Here is a 9,454-nt window from a genome sequence, read left to right as displayed (position 1 = left end):
CTCCCAGTCCCCCATCCTTCTCTTCCCTGCTTCTTCTTCTGCCTTTCCTCCTCCTCTTCTTTATTTTAAATCATGTCAGAAGAACAAGCAGGTTGAAAGCACCAATGGGCTTACACTGTGAGGGCCTCTGCTGCAGCTGAAACAAGGCCTGGCTGTGTCTGGGCAGGTGGCACAGAGAGCAGAGATTCTTGTTCTTGTGTGACCAAGGGGTAATCTGGAGACAAGGAATCACCTTGGGGGAAGACATGCGGGTGGGGTCTCTCTGTCCCAGGTCACTGAGGGAGTTTCTGGGCCCAGGGCCTAAGCCGAAGAACCCTGAAGGCCTGCTCTGGTGTAGGGTACCTGTTGCTGGAAGCTGTGTGGGGAGCCTCTGGCCCCCCTGGCCTACTGTAAGTCCTGGGGTTAGGTCGGGCTCCCCCTGGGGTTGCTGGATTCACCTGTCATTACGCTCACTGCCCAGGGCCCCTGACAAACCTCCACAATGTGGGGCTGAACAAGGGCGCTTAAGGTTCACTGATCTGTGTGTAGAACTTTGCAAAACTGCAAATAAGCGAGAAAATTTGGCTATTCTTGTGACGGGAGATACAAGTTTGCACTTAACATGGAAGCATGAGAAAAAGAAGGAGGAAAAACCCCTTCTGGCCCAAAGCCCCACTGTAATCTCCAGAACAATTTCATTTCCTCTGCAGCACCCTGGCTACCCTCGCCCAGGCCTCAGAAAGGTCAGGGGGAGAAGGAGCTTAAGAGCAGGGTGGGGACGCAGAGGGGTGGCTAGCCCGTTGGCCAGGTCGCAGGTGACGGCCGGCTGTGTGATGCGAGCGCGCAGGATGGAAGGCCGCAGGACGAGGGAGGGGCAGAGCCACGGCTTTTGGAAGGGTTTGGTGTTTTCTAGAGGGCTTTTCTCAGGAATTTGCACGGTCCGCCTCTGGGGCGGCTTACTGGGGCTCTCCCCAGCCCCTGCTAGCAGAACAGGTCGCAGGGAGCTCAGGTTTCCGCCGAAGCCTCGCGCCGCCTGGCCGCCAGCACTCCGCGGGCCTCCGCCAACAGGCCTTTCCCGCTTGCTGAGAAAGGGAAAAGCGCGCGCCCCGGCCCCGGAGGGCTGAGATCACGTTTGTGCCGAGCAATTCCGCTACTCCCGGGGAAGCCAAACTGCTCCCTAGCAGCTGCGTCAACCTCGCACGGCTGCGCGGGCAGGACAGCTTGTTCCCCGGAAGGGGCTCCCGCAAGCTGCAACCGAGATCCCCAGTGGTTGCGCGGCTGCCAGGAACCTGCGGGTCGCAGAGAGAAGCAGGCCGCGGGAAGCATTACCTCTCCCCTCCAAAGGGGAACTTGGAACTTTTGAACCCTTTACTTTAAAGTGATCGATCGTGCTCCACCAGAGAGCGGCTCCACCCCCTGTTCCCATCTCCGCCGCCTTCCCTTGTCACCTCGGCTCTAAGTGTTCGTGGAGGTCGCGCGGGGCGCGCGGGGTCGTGCGTTTGGCGCTCTGTGCTGCCAACGCGAGCACCCAACACCTAAGCGGCTGTCGCGATTTTGGAGGAATCCCGATCTGAGAACCCAGAACTGGGACATTGGTGCGTTTCTCCTTGCCCACAGCCCTCTAGGTGCAACACGCCAGCGACGGCTTTTCCCAGGAAATCCGTCCCTGCCCCCCTCCAAAGAAGTCCTCGCAGGAGCCGGGCTCCGCACTGGGAGGCTTCAGGGAACGGAGCACTGGGGCTCAAAGCCTCCACGAGTTAAGCTGATTATTAATTTGTGCTGGTGGGAGCCGGTAGCACGCTCGACGCCTTTGGCTTTGGGAATTGTCCGGGAGCTGGGACGGAGGAGGAATGACCCAGGGTTGCGACTGGGAAATGCGAGTTGCGGAGGCTCCCGGACGTATCTGAGTGGGCTGGGTAGAACTCCGGGAGCAAAGGTTAGCTCTTCCTCGCCCCCAAATAAATTCCTAGTTAACTAGTGTAGACTAAACACGTTAATAGTATTAAGTGGTGAAAATAGGGTTGAAAGTGGGGGCATGTCAACTGGACCCAGACCAGGTCATACTTCTCCTCTGGTGACAAATCAGGGTGCTTCCAATACGAAAATAGAAAATAGAAATGTAACATTCAACTGGACGAATTAATTTTTGACGGATTTACGGTATGATTTTCTTTCAAGCAGTATTCATTGGTTCTTTCCATCCATAGTGCGGTCCAAAGACAGAAATATAAACAAGCACTTTTTGCTTTGCGGATACCCCTTAACAGTATCTCCCAAAGAAAGATCAAGACACTTTGTGAATTTTCCCCAGATAATGCCTCATATTCCGAATGACTGATCAGAGAACTCCGGTATTGTTAAATAAAATGAGAGGAAGGCGAGTGACGTGGGAGTCGAACAATGGCATTTCTGAATCAGTTTGCTTGATTGACATTTGGGAGCTTCATGACCCCAGGGAATAGGACTCATTAGGGTGAATACACCAAAACATCAACCAAGATTAGAACTCTAGATCCTGTTTTAATCCCATTTCAGTCCAAATTATAGTGGGAAAATATAAAATCCAAGTGGAGAGAATCACTCTGTTATATATTGACCTAAAGTTTTAATTATACTAAGGGGGAAATAAAAGTGGAAACCCTATATATTTTCCAACACTTTAGATAGAGCACTGACAAGGAAAATGCATGGATTTGGTAGTGGAGGTACTAAGAACATTTGTGTGGTATAAAACATGTCATACTTGGGAGACACTTTATCGGAAAAATAAGTAGAGAGTTTTTTGTATATATGAGAAAAATATAACCCTTTCCACTTAAAAAGTGAAGATCATTGATGCCCCAAAATAACTGAGGCTAAGAAATAATTAGATACCTTAAAGCTACAGTTTAAATTTCCATAACTGTTTGGAAGACTTCTCTCCAACATGGGAGGGGAATTTGTTTTTTAAAGTCAAAGGTTGTGTTAGCGTGTACATTTAACCCAGGAAATTGTAAGAACTATCTTCAACTCAAGCTGGAAAAAGGGAATGTGTTTGAGCAAAGTCTATTTTTAACAACAGAAAAGTGTGAGTTAAAGTGGACTGTGTGTTAGGTTGGGAATATAATCATGGCAAATTCACTATACAAGTATTTTTGATTCTTCAATGGAACTATCCTCACATTTTAGAAACATGAAAAATTGAAGTCTTAACTATTGTGTATTAAACTGAACCTAGAGATCACAGAAATACAAAGCTGTGGTAAAAGATGTTATAATTATATTCTCACATATTTAGTAGGAAAATCACAGCAAAGGAAATGTACCAGGAAGATATGAAATAGAACAAATATGTTACAAATAATGGAGTAGAAGGAGTTGCTGCACAATATAGCTTCACAATCTTATATTTTGAGGGGTAGGTTTTAATGAGAAGCCTCTGCATTGCATGGGAACTGGCAGTCAGAAGAATTATTTATGCAGTAAGAAGGAACAAAAATTAATTATTAGGAGCTCAGTAATCACCAAATAAACTCTAAGCTTGGAGGTTAAAAATAGACGGTTATCTTCATGTTCAATTATACAGTATCAATTACTAATACAACTGATGTTTCAGTGTCTCAGCGAGACCAGATACCATCTTCTATGGAGATATCTTGGTATTAATTAATGACTGCTTTATTCTCATGATTTGCAAGGAAAAATAGGGGTCGTGTCATATTAAAATTAAGATTATCTTAGTTTATCTGGGCTCTTAAACAAAGATCATTCAAAGTAATTATATTTTGAATTAACCGACGTAGGCAATTTATCTCGGGTTTTTTTTTGTTGTTGTTCAAAGACAGGAAAATAAAGATCAGAAATAAGCAAAGTTTCATTTTGAAGATAGAAAGAACCAAACAAACATGTCTTGACTTTTGCAATATTTCCCTTGCTAAAGGGGGAATGAGGGAACTGTAAAAGACGTGACTTTGCAAAGTCAAGTCCTTTTTAAAAGACTCGGATCGAAATTCTTGCTATGCAACAAGGATTCAAGTTTGATTAATTTTCTGCAAGCGACGTGACAGCGGTGTTTTAAAAGATTAATTAAAATTGAAGTGATACGGAGCAGGAATTCAACCTGCAGAGGCGTCCCTGGCGCCTTAGGGGGCTTTGCAAGCGAGTCCCAAGCCCGAACTGCGGGCTTTCCTGAGCCTGGGACGCAACTCCCCGTCTCCTGGAGAGGAACGCGGAATTTGGCAGGGCGCCCGCCTGGCCGCCTGGCATCCTAAGCTGGCCGCCAGCTCTCGGGGGGTGGGGCCGGGGTGTGTCCTGGGGAACCCGCTGCTGAAAGAACAGCTAGCGCAGCTCGCGACGAGCCCAGTGAGGACCAGGGTCACGCCGAGAGGCCGGAGGGGGCTCCAGGCAGCCTGGAGCTGACGGCGCCGGGCTGCGTCCTCTTCACCTGGGGGTGGGGGGTGGGGGCACCTACTTTGTGACCCAGCTGGTGCCGAGCTCCCTCTACCGTGGGAGCTTGTAGGGGTGCGGGGGTGTGAGTGGCGCTCCGCGGACTCGCGTCTACAGTACAGAGGACATGCAGGGTTCGGCCGGGGGGCGGCTGCACCGGGGCCTGCCTCGTGGACCTGGACTCGGGACTCCGGGCGGCGCTGCCCGGTGCCATTGCCTCAGCCACGTCTCCCACCTCTCTGCTCGGTTTCCCGCCCCACCTTTCCCTTACTCCCGCATCCCTGTCCCCTCGCTTCCCTCCGCGACGCCTCCATCCGAGTATGAAACGAAGCTGAACGCATTGGTAACTGTGCTCAAGAAGATACAATCGCGGGAGCCCTCAGGGTGGCGCACGGCGGAGAGGCGACGCGGGTGGCGCTGCAGAGGGTACGGTGGGGGGCGGGGAAGAGGGGGCGTTCGTGTGCAATTAGCTTCCCCAGGGCGCGGACCACGGTGTCCCCTTCTCTCCAGCTGGGGGTCTTGGGTCCTGGCGCTGAGAGGGCGCGCCTTGCCTCGTTGCCCGGGCAGTGCACCCGTGGGCCCCAGGGTGACGCGGCGGGGGCGGCCCTTGCGACCTGCGGCGGCGCCAGGAAAGCCCTGCCTCTGCAGCGTGTCCCAGGGGTTGGGCCTGGAAGGGTCCCTGGGAATGCTCCGCGCCGAGAAGGCTCTGTGGTTTCTCCTCCCCCACACGTCTCCCTGTCCTCCCCTCTTCCCGGGGACCTCGGAGGTGGCGGGGAGGTGGGAAGGCAGGCGGGCTTGCAGACTGTGCAGGCTGGGGAGCCGGAGCTCGGGAGCTGGGGGAGTCCGAGTGAGAACAGAAGCACGCGATGGAAGGAGCTGGGGAGAGAGGGACGGCACCGGGGAGGACCCGGGTGCGGGGCAGGCGACAGTCCCTTCCCCTCCGAGTGGCGCGGGGGACCTCTTCCCCGGGGAACCCCCACCCAGCCGTTCCCAACCTCGAGAACAAAGGGTCTGGGAAGCACGGTCGGGGTCGGGGAGCGGAGGTGGAGGGAGGCAGGAAGGCAGGCAGTGGGGGTAGGGGAGGGCGTCTCCCCACGTTTCCTCTCGCGGCCGAATGATGGAAATCTCCCTCCTGCAAACGCCTCACTGAGGCCGCTTCTAAATCCGGGAGGGCTCGGGTTCCTTACCTAACGGCTGCACTTCGATCCCTTCCTCCCCCAGCGTCCCCACCCCCTCCGGGGACCGGGGCCCCGGAGCCACCAGGCCCGCTGCACGCGGCGGCGCGGGAGAAACCACGGGACAGCAGCGCCCCCTGCAGGTACCGGGCGCCTCCACAGCCGCTGCGCCGACCCTACTCTTAAGGTGGCACCACCGGGTTCCCAGCCCGCGTGCGCGGCTCTCGTGGTCCGCAGCCCGCAGCCCTGGCTCCATCGCTGCATGTTTCCCTCGAGCAGTGGGCCTGACCGTCTGGAACGGCCGGAGTGTGCTAATCCCTGCTGCTATCTGCTTGATCCCTTGACCCTACCACCTGCAGGACTTCGTCCGCGGATGCCCAGATAGCGATTTCGACAGGCGAGATTGAAAATTCTCTGCGAGTATATGAGGATGCGTAAGTCTCGCTTCAGGGAGGAACGACCAGAATGGCATTTCTTTAAGCCTAAATCAAACTTTTATTTTCGTTTATAAAAAGCAGAAGGCCAGCAGGAAAGGGTCGCGGAGGATTGGCACTTCCACAACCGTAGGACTCTTGGATACAAGTTTTTAGGGTGAGACTGGGCGGTCCGGGGTTCTCCTTCGGCGCTCCTATCTCGCAAACTCGTGGGCAGGTGCGGTGCTAGAGGCCGGGGGCAGCGGCAGACCCGCAGGGTAACCTCGTCTCGCGCACCTCTCGAGCCCCCAGCAGCAGCCCACTCTCGTCCGCATGCTTTATTTATTTGGTGATACCAGGGAAAGTGGAGAAGATCGAAGTGCAGTTTTTCTTTTTTCTTTATTTTTAACTGAATGGTATTAAGTTAATGGTATGTGTATGTGAACTTATGGTATGTGTATGTAAATGGTATGTGTATGTGAACCCACAATCTCTTGGAAATAAGGGTCCTCAGCGAACTCCAGATTTCTAGGGGAAACCTACGTACCCAGAGCAGGAAACGCACAAGCCAATCCAGGTTCCGGTGCCATCCGCAGTAAATTCCCTTCCTTTTGCACCAAATTCCTCCTCTGCTTCCAGGAGAGGGATCCCCGGGACTCCCGCACACCCAGGACCGGGAGCGGCTGAGCAGAGGGCAGGTGCGAGGGCGCGGGGGAAGGGAGGCTGCCTGCGGACCTGGGGCGCGCAGTTTCCCAGCACCGTGGGAACCTCCAACCCCGGGGCGCTCGACCTAGGCTCCGCCCTGCCAGGCCTGGGGCCCAGCGGCCCACCTAGTGGGTCCTACTTCGGGGAAACCGAGTCCGTGAGCGGGTCTGGCCGCCGCAAGGGAAGCTCGCCTGGGCAAGTGCCGCGCGGGGTCAGACCCTCCCCAGGGGTTGCAAACCGCAAGCGAAAGTCGAGAGGGGCTGGAGCTTTCCCTCTAATCCGTTTTACACTGTGAAAACCGCAAGCCTGTCGCCCAGGCGGCCACTTTTAAATTGGGAAGCAAATAGACGAAAAACCAAAACAAACGTAGGAGCAGACTTTTCCCAGCTAAGTTTCCCCTCAATAAAAAGCTCGCTTTCTGGGAAAGAGAGAAACTGATCCGCGCTCACGTTTGCTCTCTTGGAGATTCTAGGGGCACTGGGGCGCGCAGGACGCGCGGCGACAACCCCAGCGCGCATGGGGCAGCCTGGACTGTGCCCCTCTCACCACCTCCTTCCCAGGCTTCTCCGTGCTTCGCTCTCCACTGGGGTCCCGCCTCTCCACGGGTCACGCCGAGGTTATATGCTCCTTGCAAGGGGTCCGTACTCTCGTTTGGCCTGAAAGGCACATGTTGGCGCTTGATGTTGGGGCACAGTGTGTGGTGCGCGTTGATTTGTCTGCTGATCTGGGTTTCTTCCAAGCACCGTGCAGGAAGTGTAGGGGTTTGGGTCGCCAGTCCAGGGGCTCGGGAAACCTCCAGGCCAACCAGAAGAAACGCTTGCAGATACCTTTCTAACGTCACAGTTTCCCCCAGGGGAAAAAGCAGAAGTTGCCGGGCACATCACCCAGCACCCGGGCAAACTCTCCACTTACCTCGCGCCCTGCTAGGGGGTGCTAGGGGCCTTCCAGGAACCCCTAGATGAGCAAGCAAAGCCGCAAGAAGTGGGGTGGGGAACGCTCACCAGATAAACCATGCGCCAGACTTAATCAGCCTGTAATGCATATTTTAAATCTAGGCCAGGTGGGCTGAGTCTTGGGATAGTGAGTGTCTCCTTCCTATGTTGATGTATTAAGGATTCCATGTGGACAATTATTTTTAGTCAAATTTGTGGTCCTGGAGATAGAAAGAGGAAGAGAGAAGAAAGACAGAAGAGCTTTATTGTTTTTATGTTAAAGAAAAGAACCTAGCAAAAAATGCTTGGTTAAATTGTGGAGAGGAAGGGAAGGAAGGAAAAATGAAGGCTTTTCTTCTTTGTTCTTTAAAAACCCAAGCACTTTCTTTCAGAATCAAAATGTAGACAGGCAGTCAGTCTTGAGCATGTTTTTGCATTTGAGGATACTATTCATTAATTCACTTTTAAAGCATTCACTGAGTTGAGCACAGTTTTAAAAAGGTTCTGTCTCACCCAGATCCTGTTTGAAGCTCAACTCATTTTGATTGAAAGAGATTTGAGATAAAAATTTCAGAAGAGAAAAATGTGTGTGTACACATGGACATATATACACATGTAACAGGGATTGTATTCCTTCTAGTCTAAGACAAGAGATTCTATGGTAAATTATAAAAAATTAGTTTTTTTTCTAGTGTTGTATTGTAACCAGAAAGAAGAGTGCTGAACTATCTGTTTCTCCATTTCCCAATAATAAATCTCCTAGGAGAGATAACTTTTTGCAATTGTGCCCCCACCCACTTTCTCTCTGGCTTGCTTTATTTCCCACATAGGAATACACACGCAGCAGATACATCATGCACAGACTTTTTCTTAATATGTAATCTGTAAATCTAGGCCCATATAGGTTTTCATTGAAGTTGGGAAACTGTTGAAGACTTACTTTCATTCTTCACGGTGCTTGCACTTTGCCAAGGATCTTTGGTAACCAATAAAGTGATCATGTTCACTCTGAATATATTTCTTTGTGATTAAATAGAAAAGAGTATTCATGAACTGCTTAAACAGTATTTTTATACCAAAACAACACATAATGAAAAATGAGCTATAGTTGTTCCAAATGTTCAGAATAGCAGCTTCACATTTGCAGTCATATTTTGGCAAAACTATTTCACATTAATTGAAAATGACACAACAGTGCATGCATTCTGTGGAGGGATGCTTATTCACTTAGCTGCACCATCAAAAATTTAAACTATCTGGTTCAAATGGCCTGCAATGCCTACTGAAGGAAGGGTTGGAAAATTAGGAACTATGGACTTACTTGTGTGTTATTTTAACCTTTTCGTGAAGCTTGAATTAAATCTAGTTTTTGTGAAAAACAAAACTAAAGCAACATAAGAATCCCCCTTAAGTTGGTCTTGTAAAATCATATCGTGTTTTTTTGTTTGTTTTTTGGGTTTTTTTTTTTGGAGATGGAATTTCGCTCTGTCACCCAGGCTGGAGTGCAGTGGCACAATCTTGGCTCACTGCAACCTCTGTCTCCCTGGTTCAAGGGATTCTTCTGCCTCAGACTCCTGAGTAGCTGGGACTACAGGCGCTCGCCACCACACCCGGCTAATTTTTTTGTGTTTTTAGTAGAGATGGGTTTTCACCATATTGGCCAGGCTGGTCTCAAACTCCTGATCTCGTGATCCGCCCACCTCGGCTTCCTGAAGTGCTAGGATTACAGGTGCGAGCCACCACACCCGGCCATATGTGATTGTTATAAAAAATCTGTACCTTAAAGATATGTTAGTGAAACTAGATGGATACAGATATAACTATT

The 9,454-nt window shown here is 51.1% G+C and overlaps 1 protein-coding gene across 1 annotated transcript; it reads left to right on the top strand.

Annotated features, from left to right (window-relative positions):
• Window positions 1–4,452: 4,452 nt before the first annotated feature.
• On the top strand, window positions 4,453–7,543 carry MIR1915HG (MIR1915 host gene). The gene is given in 4 exon segments (XM_008002454.3): window positions 4,453–4,830; window positions 5,626–5,843; window positions 5,846–5,930; window positions 5,932–7,543. Coding segments are annotated over 4 exon segments (657 nt in total). The 5' UTR covers window positions 4,453–4,531; the 3' UTR covers window positions 5,987–7,543.
• The last annotated feature ends 1,911 nt before the right edge of the window (window positions 7,544–9,454 follow it).

This window comes from Chlorocebus sabaeus, chromosome 9, assembly GCF_047675955.1.
Source record: "Chlorocebus sabaeus isolate Y175 chromosome 9, mChlSab1.0.hap1, whole genome shotgun sequence".
In the NCBI taxonomy this organism is placed as follows: Eukaryota; Metazoa; Chordata; class Mammalia; order Primates; family Cercopithecidae; genus Chlorocebus; species Chlorocebus sabaeus.
The sequence above is the reverse complement of the archived record's forward strand: the minus strand, read 5'-3'. Positions and strand labels throughout refer to the sequence as shown.